Source organism: Sparus aurata, chromosome 3 (assembly GCF_900880675.1).
Source record: "Sparus aurata chromosome 3, fSpaAur1.1, whole genome shotgun sequence".
Lineage (NCBI taxonomy): Eukaryota > Metazoa > Chordata > Actinopteri > Spariformes > Sparidae > Sparus > Sparus aurata.
The window spans coordinates 14,681,995-14,704,403 of NC_044189.1; the positions used below are offsets into that span (position 1 = coordinate 14,681,995).

The 22,409-nt window shown below is 42.8% G+C and overlaps 2 protein-coding genes across 4 annotated transcripts in view; one reads left to right on the plus strand and one right to left on the minus strand.

Annotated features, from left to right (window-relative positions):
* Window positions 1-363: 363 nt before the first annotated feature.
* On the plus strand, window positions 364-9,867 carry gmpr (guanosine monophosphate reductase). The gene is made up of 9 exons (XM_030410571.1): window positions 364-830; window positions 4,182-4,301; window positions 4,717-4,800; window positions 4,896-5,069; window positions 5,167-5,248; window positions 5,579-5,685; window positions 7,605-7,647; window positions 7,777-7,936; window positions 9,059-9,867. Exons 1-9 carry the CDS (start codon window positions 744-746, stop codon window positions 9,237-9,239), a joined length of 1,038 nt encoding a protein of 345 aa, XP_030266431.1. The 5' UTR covers window positions 364-743; the 3' UTR covers window positions 9,240-9,867.
* Window positions 9,868-12,334: 2,467 nt separating this feature from the next.
* atxn1a (ataxin 1a) overlaps window positions 12,335-22,409 on the minus strand; it is a 102,572-nt gene continuing 92,497 nt past the window's right edge. For all 3 annotated transcript variants that reach the window (XM_030411873.1, XM_030411875.1, XM_030411874.1), the window contains one exon: window positions 12,335-21,066. In XM_030411873.1, the coding sequence (XP_030267733.1) occupies window positions 20,473-21,066 (594 nt within the window). In that variant the 3' untranslated portion in view covers window positions 12,335-20,472. The remainder of the gene's footprint in view (window positions 21,067-22,409) is intronic.

The following is a 22,409-nucleotide window of genomic DNA, read 5'->3' on the forward strand; positions in this document are numbered from 1 at the left end:
GAATTATTTCTTTTTCTCTTCCTTGATATGCATAACTGACATAATGCTAAAGCATGGCAAAAGAGAGATCAGCGGATGCATTAACGATTTAAAGGGAACACAAGCTGATCCAGGAAAGATAAAAGACATATGTGCAGAAGTGCGCTGAAGCATTGTGCTCCCTTCTGCACACTATCCACCATGACTACCTAATCCATTTTCCGTTTTCTGTCAGTGCGCTCCAGTCTGCCCTCCTCTGTGTCTCCACGTCTCTCCCTGTTTGTCTCTGTGCTGCTGAGGGAGCAATGCCCCAACTGGACAGCAGGTGTGCTCTTACACACTGCAGCACACAAGCCACTGCAGTGCTACCATGTCTGTGTGTGGAAGACAGAGTGTGTGTGTGTGTGTGGTCGGTGTGTGTGTGCGTCAGGCAGGCGTGCCTGCCAGCTTGGCCACTGATGCTGCCGCCACTCTGCTGAAGAAGAGGAGGGAGAGAGAGGACGCTGGAGGAGTGGAGGGGGATAGAGAGACAGAGAGAGAGAGAGAGAGAGAGAGGGGGGGAGTCCAGGCCCAAATAAAGCCATGGGGGCCGGGGCTGGGCTGGGCCCCTTTTTGCTATAAATACACTGGCCGCCTGGAGGTTCGGGTTTGGTGGTTGGGGCTTGGGACCAGCGACCACCACTGCTGTAGCAGCCTTCCTCAGAGGATTCTCCTCCGCATACTCATCCTCCTCACCCTGGTCATCAGTGTTCTGGGCATCCAAGATGCCTCGCGTGGACGCAGACCTCAAGCTGGACTTTAAGGATGTCCTCTTCAGACCCAAGAGGAGCAGCCTGAAGAGTCGCTCAGAGGTCGGTGCCGTTAATGAGTTGCACTCTGATAATGTAATCCAAGTATTACGGCTAACAGTTCAATGAAGAGACTTTTCAGGAGGTGTGTAATCTGCTTACTGTTGCATTCAGGAAGTGCACTTGCGCGTACGCCTCGATGGCTGGTGATGCAATAGAGATATGTTAACTATTTATACATGGGGTGCACTACAAGGGGCAGTCATTTGAAGGGCCTACAGTACTAACCCTGTTGTCTTCCATCATCATCACGGTTAAAGATAAAATGTAAGCGCATTTACTAACAGAGCAGCTCGTTAATTAACCCCGTAATCTTGAGAGGACGTCTCACTAAAGCTCAAAAGTGCACCCTCAGTGTAATTCTATATTGGAGTCTTTTGTTTTGTGTAATCCAGTAGGTGTACACTGTCTTTGTACTTGGGTGAGCAAAAAGAGCTGTCCGGTAGGAGCCTGTAACAGAGTGACCTTCTTAAAGGTGACAGAAAACAAGGCAAGCCTGTGGCAGACAGAGACTACAAAAAATGAATTTCAACAACAACAAAAGGAAAAGAAAAGAGTCAGAGATTTAAAAAAAAAAAGAAGGTTTTGATCAGATTTTGTCATCCATCATTATCACTGTAAACAGGTTTGACAGGCCACGGTAAATCGAGCACCCACCATTGTGCCTCTCGGGGACAACACGGCCCGCGCCTTGTTGTTTTATCCTCGCAACTTCCTCAACTTAAGGAGGAAGGTGTCACTAGATCAGGAGCTGGAACCGACTCGAGATCATGAAACTGGCGCGGTGACACCAGATCGAAGAGGCACAAGTGGGTGGGAGTTGGCATCTGACAGGTGGCGAGCAACATGAGACACGGGGAGACTTCCCAGAAAAACCTGTTTAAAAATAGTACTGTGCGTTACAGTCACCCGGAGCACATTCCATACGCCACAGAGCTATCAGGGTAACATTAGATATCATATACACTGAGACCCACGACAGCACAAAGAACACGTCGTACTCAAACACACCCTGGTGTGTGCTGAAGGCAGAGAAAGCCAAGTCTGCGTTTTGTCATGTGTGTTGAATATGTCACCTCGTTCTTGACATCCCTTCAAATTCCCCCCAGCTAAATGACAAAGGAAACACCTAAAACAACAATTGAGACGATTTCAGACATCAATAGTCGACACAATATGGCCTCGTTGCAGCGTATACCGCAGCCAACACGCCGCAGCCAAATGTAATGGCCCGTGCACTCCGAAAGGCTTTCCGTCTGTTGACATTCTGCCTGCGCTTGTTTGAATTATTGCTGCATTTAAGCAGGAGCAGAAATCCACCTGCCATAGCTGAGCTGTCCAGACATCTACAGAGAGGGGAGGAAATGCGCGAATATGGAAGACAAACTGCCTCAACAAGAGGAGGTCACGTGGCAGTCAAGCACTGATGCACCACGACCGGGCAGGAACGACTCCCATCAATCTGGACTTAAAGAAGATTTTTGCAGACGCTCACACTTCTGGTGCCAATAAACAGAAGATGGTAGTAGCCCTTCAACTTGCATGGCTGCACATCTGTATGGGCTTAACCAGATGTTTTTCTCTTTTCACAAACTTTTGACTTTGATTACATTGAGGGTGGTCTGACAGAGATTACACAGATACATACAGAACTGCAATGGGACGTTTTATACTACAGCTCTTAGGACTGTTTCATAGCTGAGGCTGTTGGATCCATATGTCATCCTTCATCATGATTTACCCGTAAATCTTCTGGAAACCCCTGACTCAGTGTGCTGTATTATCAAGAATAGGCCCGTATTGATTTGCTGCAGCAAGACGAAGGTGCTCCTCCGTTCTTATTCCTACTTCTTCCTCTTGCTCAAACCGTCGTGAGTTATAGCTTCATTTTTGCTCTGAAAATCTATTCCACCGTGAAGAAGGTTATGGCACACTTTGTACTGCTAGCCTATTTCCACAGCTGCAGTGGTTTTGCATAATAAATGTCTTGGATCTGCTCAGCGGAGGCTTTCAGCAGTGTGAGACTGTTGGTTCTGAGTATATTAAATCATCACTTGGAAGCTTGAAATCTGAAGTGTCACTTGTCATTGTAACCCTCTTTTTTCATACCTTGTCTGCAGCAAATGAACTCATCTAGTTTAGCTTAAAGGTCCTCTATGCAAGTTTCTTGGAAAGAAACAAAAGGTGCATTTACATTTAGTGTTAAAACACAAAGGCCTATTGTGTATCCTTGAGGTCTAACGAACGAATGCTCTGAGAGGTTCCATCCCCACATTTGCAAAGTCAGTTTTAAAAATTATTACAACATGGGATACTGTTTTTCGTCCGTTTCTCACATTTATGGCATCTAGCAGACAACTTACGGTAATTCATACACTGATGGCGGTGGCTGGCATGCACATCAGGAGCAGTTTGGGGTTCAGTATCTTGCCCAAGGACACTTTGACATGCAGGCCAGGGGAATCGAACCAGCGACCTTCTAAATACAAAACGCTGGCTCTACCCTTGAGCCACAGCTGCCAATCACCAATGTCTCTCCTTCTACTGCCTTTGTTGGCTGCATTGCTACTTTTCTTGGTATAATTTATGAATGTATGATAAACCTGGATACGTATGAATGAAAGGCCCACAATTTTGACCAGTGGCCAGTGGCAGTATTGCAGATAAAAGTTCCATTGAAAGTGTTTTCACCGTAGATCACCACTACAAAAGAGACGCCTGTAAAACTGTTGATCAAGGTCAGCTATGACTCTTTCCATTGCCGACTCAGTACTGCCTGTTAGCAAAAGTTGTCTGGAGTTAGCTGTTATGAGCTAGCATTAGCCACTAGAGCTAACATCAGGCCAAGAAAAGATGTAGCAGCAAAACTCCTGCACGTTCTGAATATGTGTTTTTATTGCTAATGAATCCAAGATATTCTTTATGAGTCACTTCAAAGGAACATGCCACATTCATGTGTAAACTCCACTCACACTGAGCAGCTAACGGTCCAGCTGTTAGTCATGCTAACTCTCTGGAATAAGATATATTCTTAAATCTTTTTGGAAAGAATCATTGCTCTGACTCGTCAGTGGCGATAAAGTACCTTCCTGTAAAAGGAGCAGCCAGTGCGTCACAATGAAACCCTCCTTTGTTATCACGTTACAGGGGCGCCGTGCTAAGCTAACCACCGGATCTAAATGATTCAGTGCGGCCCCACGAGGACCACACAGACCCAGAACATGAGCCACATGCACCCATTTTCAGAGTAAATCTGCAGTGACAAAAAAAAGCAATCCCTCCGTCTCATTAAACATGTTGTGGGCTATGATTAAAGTTCATGTCTAAGAACAAGTCATGTCTCGTCCCCCTCAGGTGGACCTTCAGAGGACCTTCACATTCCGCAACTCCAAACAGACCTACACCGGCATCCCCATCATCGCTGCCAACATGGACACCACGGGAACGTTCGAGATGGCGCAGGTCCTCAGCAAAGTGAGTTTTTAAATGAGAATGTAAAATACATAGCAGCATCGTTGTGTTTGTGCGTTTGTCTGCCGACATCTGTACGCGTCCTTCCGCTGAGATTTCATTTCAAGTAGTTGACACAGAATCACAAAACAAAAAGAAACAAAAAAACAGGATGCCGTGGGAAGCCATGGGAAATACATGATTTAGAGACCTTGTCCTAGAAGCAGTTAGACATCTGCCGGCTTCTGTGATGTAGCTGGTTTTCTTGTGTAAAAAAATGTTGGCTCAGGCAGTCAAAGTGTCGAAAACAATGTAATAAAAAACTGATTTGGGTAGTTTTCTTCCATGTAAACGATAAGATTAAAGGAACATCTTGTGTTTGACGCATTGTGCTTCAATTTCTTAATAATTCATCGACTCCCTCTTTTTTCTTTCTCAGCACACACTCTTCACAGCCATTCACAAACACTACACCGTGGAGGAATGGAAGAACTTTGCTGCTAATCATCCAGAATGTTTAGAGGTAATATCACCCATGTAGGTTTGTTCCTCATTAGCAACAGGAAAATAATGACACACATTTGCTAAAAAAGGCAGTTGTGGCTTTTTTCTCCGCAGCACATAGCCGCCAGCTCAGGCAGCGGCATTGCCGATCTGGAGAAGCTGTGTGCCATCTTGGAAGCCGTCCCCGACCTCAAGTACATCTGTCTGGACGTGGCCAATGGCTACTCCGAGTACTTTGTGGAGTTTGTCAAGACGGTCAGAGGAAAGTTCCCCAAGCACACCATCATGGTATGAGGCACGGTTTAACCACCTTGGCCGGCAGTTATATGATGTGCTGGGAGATTTGTATCTGATGCTGCTGGGACTGATGCTGTCTGTCTTGCAGGCCGGTAACGTGGTAACAGGAGAGATGGTGGAGGAGCTCATCCTCTCCGGCGCTGACATCATCAAAGTGGGCATCGGGCCAGGTGGGTGGGCACGAGTGTGTGTGAGAGCGTCTGAGGAGGGCGATCCGTCTGAGTAAGCAGGCTCCATATAAAATACAGACGCGACTGAGACGTGAGATAGAGACACGCTGTTTGAGGAGCATTAACAGCGGGGTTTGTCTTATAGTTTTGACTTCATAGAGCCAGGATTTCAATTACAGCTCTTTGGTTGTCGTGCATGGATCTAAAACAATTTTTTTTGATAGAAAAAAAAGGTCTCTACTGTTCATTATTTTATTCTTTCCTCAGTCTCTGAAAGGCCTCAAATTCAGACGCTTAGATTAAATGGACTTGTCAAATGTGTGTTTCCAGGGTCTGTGTGTACGACAAGGATCAAGACAGGAGTGGGCTACCCACAGCTCAGCGCTGTGATAGAGTGTGCAGACTCAGCCCACGGCCTCAAAGGACACATTATCTCTGTAAGTCCCCAGACCAGACCACGGCGCAGAGGAATGACAAGGAACAGCCACAGTTAGTGAATATAGTATTAGATATTAAAAGGAGCCGTTCTTAAGATATGAGAATTTAAGTTTTATCAAACACTGACGTTATGTCAAAGACACCTCCTAAAGTCACCTTACCCGAGGAAAATGTCAGCGCTACCCGGTGCTGCACAAGCAGACACCAGTCATCTAAAAGGGCTACGTAGCTCCATGGCTAACTGAGCTATTTGTTAATTAAAAATAACCCCTTTAAGTACACGGTACTTATCAAAGTAGAGGAGTTACTGTCTCAGTTGTTTGACATTCGTCCAACAAAAATGCAATTAAAGCTGCAACAAGGAACTTTCATGTTTTTGTTGACGCCCTCGGCTTCTTTGGACAAAAGGTGACGTAGGTGAAACGAAGTTACAACTTTGTATGAGTGCCTTACGACCAGACTACAGTGCAGCTTCTTCCCTCAGGCTGTGAGACTCCTCAATTCATCCTCAGCACAAAACAAATAGTTTTGATTTTATGACTTGGAATGTGACCCTGTGACAATCAATAAGAATAGCTATAATAACTTGACTGAAATAGCCAGTCTTGGTCTTGGCCCCCTCCTATACCCACCCCTCAGTTCCTAACATACATTTCCCATCGACCCTTACCTAAGCTGTAGGGTTGATCAACAAGATAGGCTGAGTAATCATCAAATATTTGTTTATTTAAAGCTGAAGTCTGGAGTTTTTAGAAAAAAGTGGACTGCCCTGCCTTCAAAGCCCCTCCCCACAGAGAAGCGTGCACGAGCAGGCTTGCAACCATGGTAACAGAGGACGCTGGATAACCAAGAAGGCGCTTTCAAAGTATATTTAAGTCTATTTCTGACCAATACAACTAAATTACAATGACGAGTGCCTCATGCTGAGTCACTGTAGAAACCTGAGTAACAAACAATATTCCTCACATTGTGGTAGACAGAGGTACCAGCTAATCATTACTCGGTCCAACATTGCTGCCTTTCTGAAGCATGAGTAACATTACTTCTCTAAACCAATTCAACCACTTCAGAGCACACCAAACACAAACCAACATTATAACTGCCCGGTGACTTGGAAGACACTTTTGCTAACCAGAAGCCATAAAGACAGAGCTAAACACCGGAGTAAGCATACAAGCTAACACGCTAGATTTAGCAACAAGCTACGTAGCTCGACTGCAACATCGTACGGCGATATATGCTACTGCAGAAGTGTTACTGTAACCACTGCCAGCATAGCCTTGTGGTTAAAACACAGAATTAAACATATATCAAGCTCCTTACTTGTCCAGCAGAAAAGCCGCTAACTCTGCCTCGCTCTTGAGTCCTCACAAATCCCGCAGCTCCCTCCACCTCTGAAATGACGCGACATTTATCCTAGTTTTCTTTCTGGCTCGGTCCAATTCTTTCTTTTTAAACAGCTTTTCTTCGTCAGTCTTCTTATTTCTTCTCCTTGACGTGGGCAATGGTGGGGCATTTTTCGGCTCTGTTGATTCTCCACAATTGTTTACAGTTTGGGCTTAAGCTTGAATATCTGACCAGGTAAGAGCAGGCAGTGCGCAGTAGGGGCTGCGAATGATTGACATTTCTCAGACACTCCCCTTGGCTCTGATTGGTTGTGTTGATCCGGGAGTGGTGGATTCTTGCAAATCAAATTACAGCCACTGGGTGGAGCCACAGACAGTGGATTTTTACACAGCTGACCTGTATCTTATGACAATTTCAGCAAATATAACAAAAAGATGTTCGAATGTTCACGACAATACCGGGTTGCAGCCAGTAGAGGGCGTCATCAGTTAGTAGAATTTAAAAGAAATGATGTGTGAAGTCATACCGTAAGACTGACTGTGTCTTCCTCTCTCTCTGTCTCTCTCTCCAGGACGGCGGCTGCAGTTGCCCAGGAGATGTAGCTAAGGCCTTTGGTAAGTCTTCATCCCACCACCTTTGCTCCGTTTTACACTTAAATAAGTCATATATCGGGGTCTTGTCAGACTGCCTTGCACTGTTCTTACAAATCTAACCACCCTGACCCCTCCGCCTCGGCTCCTCAGGCGCGGGGGCTGACTTCGTGATGATGGGAGGGATGCTCGCAGGTCACGACCAGTGCACCGGGGAGTTGATCGAGAAGAACGGGAAGAAATACAAACTCTTCTATGGCATGAGCTCCGACACAGCCATGAAGAAATATGTGGGGGGAGTTGCTGAGTATAGGTGAGAGAGACTGATACTGTGAGGTGCATTGTAGCCTCATCACTGAGTTCACACATCTGGCAACCGATATGCCTCAAAGGAATCCAACCATGATTGATATGAGCCTGATTCAGTTTGTGTTCAGTTTGATAACTCAGATTATGCATTTTTATAAAACAAGATTGCACAAAACTAATTGCGAAATCATAACGAATGAATCAATCCACTTCCCACTGTGGCCACACACAGGGGAGGCTATATCACAAGAAATAAACAGTGAATGTGATGAGAAAATGACTAAAAACTAGTGAAATCATCAGTTCATGCAGCACCATACTTTTACTTGACAAGATATCATGAAACAAGTTGGTTCACTCTGCAATTAAGAGGGTTCTGATGAGTGTTTAAAGGTTTGAAATGACTAGAAAATTTTACTTGAGATCACACAAATAAATGAAATTCACTGAATATTTTGCATTCGAGGCATAAAAGTCATGTAACACATGGAATTAAAAAAACAACAACTTTTTAAATAACTTTTAAGATTTTAAATCTAAACTTTTTACAGTGCACGTTCACAGAATAACTGCATAAACAAGTATATTTGTCTAATTCTACTTCAACATATCTCATTACACCTAATGTAAAACACACTCAGAGATAGTAACAGTTCAGTGAGATACAGGGACTTGTTTTTAGGCAACTTTGTTTTGTTTTGTTTCATTTTTTCCATTGGCAGATTTTTTCAAATTTAGGTTCAGGTTCAGATGACTTTATTCGTATTTGTACTTAGCTTAGTTTTGCAGTAGAAGAGAAGAACACTGACAATAGATAAACGTGATGAAACGTCATAAATATACTCAGGGATCCACTAGCTAAGAGAGAATAAACAACAACAACAACAACAACAACAACAACAATAATAATAATAATAATAATAATAATAAAAAGAAACAGCCACTAGAATAAATCTGGTGTAATTCTGTTGAATAAACTAAACAAACAATTAAATACATATATGGACATTTATATTTATTACGAGTTGAATTCATTGGTTCTCTTTTAAGTTAAGTTTTAAGTGAAATATTCGTTCTGTTTTATCTACAAATGTTCCTACTTACCCTCTCTCTCCTCTGTTCTCAGGGCGTCCGAGGGTCGGACAGTGGAGGTCCCCTATAGGGGGGACGTGGAGAACACCATCCGCGACGTGCTGGGCGGCCTCCGCTCCACCTGCACCTACGTGGGCGCCGCCAAGCTCAAAGAGCTGAGCAGGAGGACCACCTTCATCCGCGTCACACAGCAGTCCAGCCACATGTTCACTTAGCAGGGGCGCACACGGGGTCCACGCACACACGGGTCGCATGGTATGCAGTGTATATTATGCAGAGTGTAAACGTGCAATAGGAGGACCCTCACCAAACGCACCTCTACATGATCACCCAGCCTGTTTCTCTCAGGATATCTGCTGTCAGAAAAGCTGTTAGTTTCCTGCAGGCTGTGACTCAAATAAACTCAAATATATGACTTGAAACATTCTCCCAGGAGAATCTCGGCACAGCTATCGCCTCAATCCTGTGGTGGGTGCGTTTACATGCTCACAGACTCCATAATGTGAATGCACCAGATTCAGATGTTGAATAGGAGAGTGCAAATGTTCCTTATGTGAACAGGGACTGATTCTTATTACTGAGGCACGTGTAACTTCAGATCGGATCTTTTCAAAATACTCTTTCTAGATCCGAGAATAAACAGGGACGCCAGCCAACACATCGCATGTAAACACACGCGCCGCAGGAGGAGGCGGATGCTCGTGCTTCGGTCTTCTGGGGAAGCTGCTGAGCTGTATGCTGGAATGAATGTGCGAATCAATATGCAAACGATTCAGCGACGTCACCCCTTTAACTGTCACTGGAGAAATAAAGTGCATGCAGGGCCTTCTGCTAATTTCCTCACTGGTGTCGATCCTTCTGTGAAGTGTTTTTTTTTTCCAAGGTGTGCAAATCACATTCCCGATGGCAGGCGACAAAATACGTCTCCTCAGCGTCTGCGTGTGTGTATTTTGGGATTGTGAGGAAGATAATAGTGAAGACCTCTGGATTTATGCATTCTAAACATCTGACATCACGTTTAAGTCCTCGTCAGTGACTCCACTGCGCCAGGTATTTTAAATCAAGTGCATGTTATAGGTCCAGTTTGCGGGATTAAGGGGGATTTATTGGCTAAAGTGGAAAACAATACGCATTATTATGTTTTCATTCGTGTATAATCACCTGAAACTAAGAATCACTGTGTTTCTGTTACCTTATAACGAGCCGTTTATATGTACAGAAGCCCAGAATGAACATACCAATCACTCAACCTAGAGAGGGCCTTTCACAGTTTTTGCAACCAGAGGTGAGGTGTATTCAGTTGGTTGCAATCCGTAGACCTTTAGGAGTTTTGGTTTCCGTGGCACTGAGGAGTAAGCAAGGAACTTCAGGGAAAAATCATGTCAAGCGATGCCACAATTCAACACGATGGAAAGTGAAAGTTATGAGAACACAGAAAATTGTGCTAATGAACCCAAACAGCTGATGAACGATCAGTGGGATTCCTCTTTAACAGACACAAAACCACATATTTGCTTCAGACGTTTTCTGTCAGAGATGTCAGGACAACGCTGCTGTCCATCTAAGAAGGCTAACTTTAAGTTAAGACTACGATGTTATTGCTTGCACCTTCCTTCAGTGAGATGTGGTGAAGTGTGAAGACGTATTATAACAAGCCACAAAACAAACACATAAACATGAAATAATGTGTTAATGGTCATCTATAGTGGGACTATTCTGTCCCATCAGTTTAATAAAGCACCTGGGGTAACAGTTTATAATAACCATCAACAATAAATGGCCAATGTATAGAGAATTAAACTTAGTTATTAGTTATTTAACTGTTAACACAACCATTTATTAAGCAATTGTAAAGGTTTATTAAGATCAGTTGCGACTTTATAATTGGCCATCCAGATAACTCCTCATATCCTCATATAACTATTAGATACAGATTAATTAACTATACTTTTAACTAGGGCTGGGTATAACCAGGTACCTTGCGATACGATACTATCACGATATTTTGCCCACGATAACGATAATATCACGATACAGCGATTCTGAGATAATCGATATATTGCAAAACATTTCATCCACGATACATCACGATATCTGTGTCACTGAAGAAATTCAGAATTTATTGACTGCACTGAATCCATTTCACAGGAATTACAAAACATTGTCAATCAATTTCACATGAATGACAGCCAAGTAAACAAAGAGTATATTGCACAGTGTCTCTTCTTAACACACACACTGACTACAACTATCATTAAATATCGATATGTGTGGGTTTCAGAGCTGCTTAAACCATTTTTTAAATTTCATTTGGTTGTATACCTATGTTTGAATAAAGATAAAGCTGTCCTCTGAAGAGGGGTTGTGGTGGTGGGCCAAAAAAAAAAAAAATTTTTTTTTTTTTTTTACATTTTTAAATATCTATATTTGGCACCAGTGTATCGATAACGTACCTCAAGACAAAATATCGCGATATATCGTAGAATCGATATTTTGGCACACCCCTACTTTTAACCATCACTACTGATGGCTGGTATAAAGTGGAACCCCAATTCTTAATGTCTGCTGAGAATGACACATTTCAGACATTTACATTTACATTTCGGGCATTTAGCATTTAGCTGTTGTCCAAAGCGACTAACAATAAGTAAGCCACAACGGATCACCTTTGACAAAGTAAAAACAAAACAATTTTCAACCCCTTGTCTGAGCATAGTAGCTGCTATTTATCAAGGATACCTTAAGTACATATGTGCTATGATTTAAGTGCTAAGGGTCAGAGCATACAAGTGCATATACATCAATAAAAATACCGCGATATGAAAAAATATCTTTTTTTTTCCATTTTAAAACTGTCCATGCTAAACTCATTCGTTTGCTGCTGCAGAACAGAGCCGGGTGATTATATGATCTATATGTTCTGTGTGTCTTCTTAAGAGTTCAATAAAATAAACCCAGATATGCTGTTTTCGGCACTCAAGTGACTCAAATGTGTGTTACACTCAACAACCGTTCTGCTTCATAATTTGTTTGTTAGATCAAGTTAAATTTAAGATTAAAACTCTTTGGTTCATATAACATAAATGGGCAGTGGATCAACACAGGACAACTATTTGCCTTGAATTTCAACAATTGGTGTTTTTGCCACTGTGCTGTACATGATGGGGATGTCTAGCGGTTGTACACTAGAGGGAGCCATTTTCAGCTCTATTTCTTCACTGAGTCAAATCAAAGCAAGGGAAATGTCACAGCTAAAGAGGCCTTCAATGTGCCGTTTGTGTTTGAGTTCAATAAAGACACGGGACACGCGTTTATTCCAGATATGTCAAGGTTTCATTTTTCTTTTTCAAAGAGGTGCATTTGTACAGTTGTCAAATACATACACCGACAAGGTTTCTCCATTGCTATAGAGGAAAGGGGTGGTGAGACACAGGGACTTGGTGAGTACAATATAGTACAAACAAGTTGGCTGGGAGCTGCTGCGGCCCCCCCTGCAGGCCAGAACTGTCCGTGCAGGTCTGTGCTGATGTCCGCTTCTCTGCCACCGTCGCACGGGCCAAAAAGTTTCATTATCAGTACTTGGTGTCACAGGTTAGCAGAGAAAACATCTAGACCGACCGGTTGCTAGCCTCAGGGCTGAGTGTTCAGAAGAAAGGGGGGGGGGGGGAGGAATCAAATGAGCCACAGCTGACAGATAAGCTCCACCCATCCGTGGCAGTGGGCAGGGGTCAGAGGTCACGAAGCGTACAGCCCGTCCCCCGCTGAAGTGTTTGCCGCCTTGCACAGAGAGGCAGAGCAAAGACGTTCGGTACACTGAAGAGTAATCCAAGCCATCTCCAGCATAATACACAGAATATCATAATAATAATTCATAGTTAATTGTCAATAATGACATTTGTTAATCATCTCAAATTATATGTAATACATTTACATATCTTATAACCCATATGAAACAGCCCACTATGTAAATTGATTGGGGTGAAACTAAACTGTTTAGTGGGCCACTACAAGTTTTTTTTTTTTTTTTTCTTTCTGCCTGAGTTGGTTATCCAGCGCTATGGACATTGACGACGTCATACAAAAAAAAAAAAAGAAAAAAAGAAAATAGAATGAAAAAAAAGGAATCCTGATCGAATTCTGTTCACTTTTAAAACACGACAAAGTGCCAAAAACACATCCTTTTTTGCAAAATGAAAGTACAAACATCAAGAAACAAAGAGCACACATGCCTTATTTTTTCTGATCGAAAAGTCAAAGCTCACACACCAACATTCATTTTATTTGTAAAATTGTGCAAGAAGCCAATTTAAAAAAAAAAAAAAAGACGACATTAGCAGTGTTCCTCCAGTGAGGAAGCTTGTCATAATAAACTCAACAATGACACATTCTCTACATAGTTTTAAGTCCCCTGACATTATATTGAGTGCTACAAGGAGACCAAAAACACAGAAAAAAAAAGCTCCTGCACCAAAAAGGTAATGCAAAATAAAAGCAAAAGGTTTGTATGCACCGTTTTCACACCGCGCCACCAAACGGAGCTACGCCTTGAAAAGGCTCCTCACAAACGCCGAATTGGAACTAAAAAAAAATGTGAACGAAACAGGACCTAATAGACAGCATGGCCCGGCTGGTGCGCGGCGGAAAAGATTCCAAACAAACCCGACAAAAGAAGGGATGCATTCCATGAGAAAAAAAAGGTTTTTCCTAGTAGAAAGGAACCAAGGAACCACCTAACACCTCGGCCCGTTGGACCCAAGAACGCGCCGGGCGCCAAGCGAGATGGAGCACAGACAGATAAACACAAGGTTACGGCAAGGTGATGTGCAAAAACTTAAACTGAACCATCTCTCTTTTTCATCCTTATTCACCAACCCCCCCCCCCCTTTTTTTTCTTTTTATCATTCTCATTCTCTCTGTCTGTTTTGAATGAATGTTACCACCTAGGGAAGGAATCGGTCTGAGACAGAGGGGTTAGACCGAGCCCGTCCTAGGATTAGAAAGTGCTGAAACATTATCAAGTCTTTTACATCTACTTACATGTGCATCTCTGTTGGTTGGTTGTTTTTTTTTTTTCTTTTCTTGTTTTTTTAGTTGCTTTTTTTTACAAAAAAAAGTGGTCCCCACTAGCAATGAGGTTTATTTCTTTTCTTCTGTGGGTCTCACCTTGAACCGTGGAGGGTCAGGGTTTACGATCTCACAGACAATTGGAGGAGATAACACTCCGTTACACACACACACACACACACACACACACGCACTTGCCTCACACACTCGAAACCTAACACGCTCATACACATGTGAACACACGACATATGTTACAAGCACACACACACACACTAGGGAGACATGACATAGTCTCTTGCACACATTCGAATTGAGGAAGGCCGCAAGGACAAAAGGGGAAAGAGACAAACTCTTCGTTGGTTTTGTTTCACTTCACAAACATCCTGACTCTAAGATGTGACACACACACACCATCGGACAGTAAAATACACAAGCCATTAACAAGGATGAGACACTGGAGTAGGACTATGCTACATACACTTGGCACAGATGAAGATGTGGGGGGGGGGGGGGGGAACAAAATGTAAGTATTGCACATGGTGGTACATTTAAGGGGATAAAAACGGGTCGACTTGGGATTATCGTAACAAAATCAAAAACTACACCAAAAAGATGTTGCTATGATGTGCCGTTCCCTCTCCTGCATTCACAACATGTCTACAATTCAGATTGCTTTGTTTCATATAGTCTATAATTGAGCATGCATTTTCCACTTAAGTATAAACACAATGACCTGTATACGTCATGAAAAGGAGACCGAATATCAAAAAGTGATGTCTAGAGGTCGGATGGGGTGGGCTGGGGTGGGCTGGGGTGGGGGGGCAGGCGGCCCAGGCCAGGCCACACTGAAAGGTAGCTAACGGTTGTCGAGGGTTAATCGATTGCTTCGCCTCAGGATGAGGTGCTTGCGAGGCTGGCTGGCTATGATTGGGTACCTGAAACGAAGTTAACGAGGTCACTACAGGAGTCGTGGCAACGAGACAGACCTGGACAGACACACCTGCAGCGTGACAACAGAGCTCTGACCGGCTGGGACAGCGGAGGTTTCGGGGGTTATGTTCAGTTACTGCATATATGAGACGCTTCCCTGAAATAACTAGCAACTGGCGTTGCGACTGCAATTTCTGTTTAAATGTACTCTATGATAAGGGGAACTGGAGTATAAGCATCTTTAAAAAACGTTTTCCAGTGAGTCGTCTTTTCTCTGTGGAAAGAAAGGAGGAGCTGTTTTGGTTGCAGTGCTAGAGGAATATTATTAAATGTTTTATTGCAGAGAGCTTGAGTGGAATGACTCTGTGTGTGTGTTCCACTCACACACGAGCAGAGTGCCTGAATATTGTCAAACTATTGCTTTCTAAGTTTAACCAAGGCGACAAAAGCATCACTTGGCTTTGGCTAAAAATGATTTTTTTGACATTAACCTGACGACTAGATGTCCTCCTTCAAATTTTTTTCATCCGTTGGGAAAGGGGGTTGGGGAAAAAAAAAAAAGTCGACATATACAAAACACACAGCCGCGAAACACACAGATTGCAAAACATGCGTGCCCACACACACACAAGCACACACACACACACACACACACACACACACCACTATTCCTACTACTGACGTCGATGATGTTTCAATAGGAAAAGGAAGAAATGAAAATAAACGACTGTGGCGGCGTTGATCTGAGGAACCCTGTTTTATTATAAAAAATAAAGCATTTTCAAATCTCATATTGGGTCTACTCATTCACTCACCATCACCACCCATCTGCCCAACTCTCCATCCATTCCTCACGCACCTGAGCACACATCCATCCCGCCATCACCCTGATAAACCCTCACCACCTGAAACAGCGTTGCCCCACACAGCTAAACCAATAAATAACCAGTGGGATGAAAATATGACTGAACCACTTCTTCTTCTTCTTCTTCTTCTAGAGGCAACTGACGACGCTGCTGACTGAAAACACATTCCTGCCATATAACACCTGAATACAGAGGCAGAGTAGAAAGCTCAACAGATATGCCTGCGTGACGCCACCTCTTCTCTGCCTTTTCGACAACACGACTGTGCCAGTAACCTGCAAAATGCTAATCGTACTGCTGTCCATACTCATACTGTGAAAACGTTTTCGCTGAATGGCACCGGAACATAATGAATCCCAGACCGTGTGTGTCCACCGTCACTGATAAGATTTAAAGGTCCCACCGCGCAAGAAAATTTGAATTTCATGTCTTTTCGCATTATAAAGTGGGTTGAGGTGAATGATTGAACCTTCAGGGCTTCTGTAAGGTTGTGCTGTCTATACAGATACCATCAGTCACACCCACCCAGCACGGAAGTGATTGCAAAAACATCGGCACAGCTAATCTGGAAGCAAGGTGGGCGGTGCCTGCTCAGGCCTGCGAGAGCTGACCAATCAGAGCAGACTGGACTTGAGCAAAATCTTTAGTGACTAATTTTTCATGCCTAAACCAACTAAATAAGCAATCTCTCCTTGTTTTCACGCCTAAACAAACTGAATAAACAAATTGACTGTTTTCACTGCGTTCATATTTGGCGGACCCTGCCACCTTTTTTAGGTTCAATCAGTGTTCTGGGGACTTATTGGAGACATTATGAGATAAACAAATCTTTCTGACTCATTAATATTGCAAATCTTAAAATTCTGTCTTTGAATTTCCCCTACAAAGCTTCACAGTGCCCCTTTAAAGCGACATTTAAAGTTGAACATTAAAGCCTTTTTTAAAAAACATTTTCTAACAGACACCCAAAACAAAAGTGTGAACCTGAGAATGAGCGCGACATGGGACCTTTTAAAAACTGCCAATTTTCAATGAACCTTCCCTCATATGCAAAAACTGAGAAATATCAGTGTATCTGGATCTTTTTTTATATGCAGTGTCATCCAATAATCATCGGGTGACACACACATTACATTACACCCAAAAAAGAAAGAAAGAAAAATGAACAAGCGGAGAAAAAAAAAAGGACAGAGCTTTCATATGCAAGTAAAGAGCCCGTGAGAAGCTTTGCATACAGAGCTCTAATCATCGGGACAACCAAGCAAGCACATCTGTTGAGGTATCTGCTACATCTTAGCTGAACCCTAGTCCCTACACCCCTAGTTTCAAGGGCAGTAAAAGTGGACCAAATAAAGTCTCAATTTTCTTCTTCATACAACTACAACTGGTATATCTTTAACTAAAGTCAGTAAATTCAGTAGGCAGGCACATGTTAAAATTCTGTTTTACAGCTTTGGTTATGTTCGTAAAAAAAAAAAATGTGATTTGACCTTAACTGCGCTGATGTAGAAACTTTTTCCTCTAGTGCCTGTTGAGGAACAACAACCCTGGTCTCCTCCAGTGTGTTATGTGGTCTAGGGCTCGTTTCAGGACAGGGCGGTTAAATATTACATCTCCACCTTTTTTTCTCCCTCCTCCCGATGTGCAAATTGCAAGATTAACTCCTAAGTACGACTCCAAGTAGAAACACTGGACATTTAGCACTGTCTATATATCAAATGAGTACATCCTTTTCCTATACACAGTATACATACAATCATACACAGACTCACACACGTACACAAACACGCCGCCAGAGCACTTTCCGTGCAACTGTACTGTTCTCAGTGTGCATTCACTTACTGAAATGTCAGTCAACTAGTGTCTTTGCAGGAGGGACAATACACACCAAAATCATTCATCTGCTCATCAACAAATACAGTACATATTACAGGTCATTGGGTTTCAGGGAAGGTCTGTACTGTTTTGTGTTTGTGTAAGCGCGTGTGTGTGTATGGACAGGACACAGACCGGCATCATGCACACTCTAGCACACGCACACTTACATTACAAATATATGACACCCTTCAAAACATCATTGGGATATTTCAAAGCCTTTTTTTTCCTTGTTGATTCTCATGCCAGATCTCAAAACTTTCAAAACACATTCCAATACTTTTCCCCTAACTTTTTGCATGGTTCGCTGGCTATACGAGCGCACACACTTTAAAACCCATGACATTTTCTAATTCCTTTTGTCGCCGTTATTTATCAATTTTAAATTTTTTTTTATCTCTAACCATCTACTGACTGGAATTTCTCTCCATAACAACCATCCCTTTCTTTGTGATCCCATGGCACATCCACTCCCACGACCCCCTTCACTTTCCCAAAAGCTTCACCTTTCCAAAGTGCTGCTGCTACTTTCCACCCTCGTCTAAATTTAAAAAGTCTAAAAAGAAACATACAGTACTGCTTAAAAAGAGACAACAAATTTTTTTTTTTTTGTCGGCTGTATGGTGAGTGTGACAGGTGTGTTAAGTGCTTTGAAACATCCTGACCCTCTCAGAACTGACATGCAAGACTCTCTCGGTTCCTCTCACACAGCCTCTCTCTGTAAAAAAATATAAAGAAATTCATCAAAAAACGATTGTATTCATTGTATGAAGTCTTCCTCTTAACGTTTCGTTTTAAAGTGAAGTTCGCCAACCCAGTGTGTTTGCACTTGTATGTGTTAGGTTAGGGTATCTCACATTTATACATTAACATTGACCCACCGAGGTTCGATCTAGGACTAAATTACCCCTGATTAAGGTTTTTGACAATCATTGAAAACAACTATCCGATGAGATAGAAGACGTGGGGTTAAAAAAAAAAAAAAAAAGAACGAAAAGAAAGAAAATTTAAATGCTGAAGATGAGAGTAAAGACTCCACCGTCATCAAACTGAACAGAGTACGTTTTGTTCCCTCTCTATTGTGCGGCCCACTGGCACTGCCAGTGATGTATATGAAGATGGACGACGCTGCTCTACTTCATCCCACTGTACAAAAAAGAAGACATCTGAAGCCGGGGGGACTGCACTGTAGTGATGGGGCTTTAGTGATACCACCTTTTTATGCCATGAATTAACTAATTAAAACCAAAACTTATGACTTGGCGTGATAACCATTTATCTGACACATACTTTGAGTTTTTAGTTTGGCCCTTGTCCCATCGGCTAACATGGAGAGGTCAGGATCTTTTTTTTAAAACCTATACTGCAGCTGGCCACCAGGGGGTGCTCATGACATTTTAGCAACACCTTTGGTGATTTATCAGCTGCTGTTTTCTAGGTTGCAAGTCTCATAAACTTTGGGAATCTTACAAATGATCATTACACTGCTTCATGATTGATCAGCGACTGAAAAGGTGAAGCAGAGTGACAATCTGCAGGGACATCAGGCTATATTTCAAGGTAAAACAACACATTTTAACACCTGTTTGTTAACAATGGCATTCAACCATTTCCTGGCTAGCGTTACCGTTTGATTACAAGAGATATTTTGGAATTAATCTACGTCTTTCCTATTGTATTGTTATACTGCAAAACAGTGTGGTTAGCAAGGAAGTAGCTGAATGCTAAGCTTAGCTGTTCTCTAACAGAAGCTAATGTAAATGAGTTATCAAATGTTTTTGTCGTTTGTAATATGGCACCATTTTCTCCAGATCCACAGTCTACTGTCATGTCAGCCGCTGAATAATCAGGAGGCAATAAATGATAACAATTGGTCAGATTCCCTACAAAAACAGCAGCATCACATCTGAGCTTCCCACCCTGAGCGTGACATCAGAGGAAAATGGCTGCCATGTGAGTATGGTCTATGTCGTCCATCTTTATATACAGTCAACTGGCGCCACTTAATAACATCACTGGTCAGGCCTGGCACACCCTGATGACACTGTGAAAAGCACATAGTACGTTTTAGAATAAAGAGATTTTCCAACTCCAATTCTGATTCCACTGATGAAACATTTCATGATTTAGCCATAAATCCTCCATGCTCAGGTTCAGCTGATGTTCTATCACCCCTGTGGCTCACTGTGTGAAAACCACTGGCTTGGCAAGAGTTGGTGAGAAAAAGTGTTTTCATCTGGACAGCATCTCTTGCAGAGCACAGGGGGGCAGAGTCACTGTCAAGAAGCTAACCGTAAGCTAATTCAATTTAAGATTTACATAATGTGCACTGCCAGCCAAGTGGCGCCATCAAGCACTGCTACCGTGGGCCACACAGCCACCAATTAACATTTAGCACACTCCACAAATCCCTCACCATAAGTCATCTCGTGAAAACCACCAAAACGGCACCGATTGCTTGTGTGATATCAAATCCATCTATAAAAAAAAAAAGTGTTAAAAACTACATGGACTTAATGTAAGATGAAACCATGTAGGGTAAGTTTACCTCTACAGTACAGTATTCAAGATAGAAAAATAAAAACAGAAACAAAACTTTAAAATCAAGACAAATGAAACATTAATGTGGGCATTCATGTTTTTTTTTTTTTGTAGAATCCTTTTATGTTTTTTCTTCCAGATCCCAATGGTTATTTAACAATCCTGCTAGCCTTCACTTGCCAATATTCGACCTTCCCTCAATACTGACTTTCACCTCATGAGGGATGAAGGAAGGTTTGGGCAGGGTCAAGGGCGGCTCCTCCTCTGATTTTTCTACTTTCCGACCTTCGGGGGCAGACCATCTCCTCTTTCTACCCCCTGATGGCTTACTGGAGCCAGCATCAGCGCTGTTGACCACCTGACCTTTAGAAACTCTTTCCCCAAACATGAGATCTCCATTTTCCACATTGTTGCCCCTTCCACTCCCATTCCCACTTCCACCCTCCCCTCGCTGGCTGATGCCGTTTTCCCACTCGCCGTGCCTGGAGCCTCCTCCACTGCAGCTTTGGGGAGCGTCTGAGACAGCTCTGTGGGGTTTGAGGTGGCTGGAGGCTGGGACAGACGCAGGGGTGGCCAGTTCCAGGGGCTGAGTCTTCTTAAGAGAGCCATTCCTCAGGTTCTTGAGGGTGAGTGAAATACAAACATCACCCACAGAAAGCTTGGTGCAAGGCAGCTCCAGGAGCTGGGTGGTCCGGTCAGGGCAGCATGAAGACCAGCCTTGGCCAAAGACGAAGAAGGGGTACTCAACCAACACCTCCACACTCACCTGAAGGAGAGGGAATGATGGAAAGACATATCAGCACATATACACATCGGTACCCTACAGAACCTAAACAGACTCAAAAATAACCCTCAAAAACAAGCTTATCTGCTTCGTCAGGACTGTGATTAGATAAGATATGGTTGACAGTCACAACTGACAAACTGTCACCACATTGGGGTTCAAATATCACTGGCCCTAACTGGACAGCAAGATGCCTGTTTTGAGGTCTGTTTTGAAAATATAAGAAGTAGGAAGCACAGCTATTTAAGTAAAAAGCTGTCGGAAAAATAAATACTTGAGTACTTTAACAAAGTATTTTCATAGTGAGTACAGTTAATTACCTCCCACCTCTGCATTGAAGCCCATTCTTCCCCACAAAACATGCAGACATCTCTCATGTCACCTACTCAGAACTGTTCTAACTTAGAACAGCAGAGAAGCGTGTGTTTGTGTTCATGCACAAGGACAGAGAGATGGCTGCGTCAAAAGCGACAAGGATGGTATTTTTTTTGGTCTAAATTTAGCTGAATGAAAAGACATTTTGTAACATCCTTAAAATCAGCATGACAATTATGTAATAACTCTGATGGGGCTGTTAGAGGCACAGCTGGATATTAGTGGCGTAGCTTTTTGGAAAGGAAATACAATTCCCCCTTGGAAGAAATGTCTTAGTGACAAAAAGGGGCAATAATCTACAAATTAAGCCTTGTGATCCATTACAGAAAATCAGTAAAGATTCACGTAATGGAATAAATTCTTCCGTCTGAATTCCGTATTCAATTCTGCACTGTAACCTGCATTATCATTTGTATGTATGACAGAATGAAGAGATTCCTCGGCGAGTGTTATGAGATATGACTGGGCGGAGAGAAACAAACCTGAAGAGAAAGAAGATGAAGTGAGGGCATAACTGAAATATCGCAGAGAGAATGAGAAGGTGGGAGTGGAGGAAGTTACTGACATGGAGATGAAAAAGCGAGATTACAAAGGGAGGGTGGGTTGAACAAGAAGAGGAGTGAGGAAGTGAGTGTGAAAGAGAACAATGTCAAGAACGATGCGAAGTGTAAGATGTATCAAACACCCTCTCAAAGCAAACGTCAGGCAATATTTTCCCTCCCGTATTATATAATTTTTGACTTCTCCGAGTGAGTCCTCCGAGTGTGGACTCAAAGCTGCTACCACCTCTCAGGATGGGAATAAAAAAAAAAAAAAAAAAAAAAGTAAGAAGAGCCACTGATGGAGTACAAGAGAGAAAGATAAGTCTTTGAAAGATTGTCAGCTTTTGTGGGGTACAGTATCAAAGAGCAGCCGGGGGCGGGAGAGATGGTTAGAGATGCGCTGTGTGG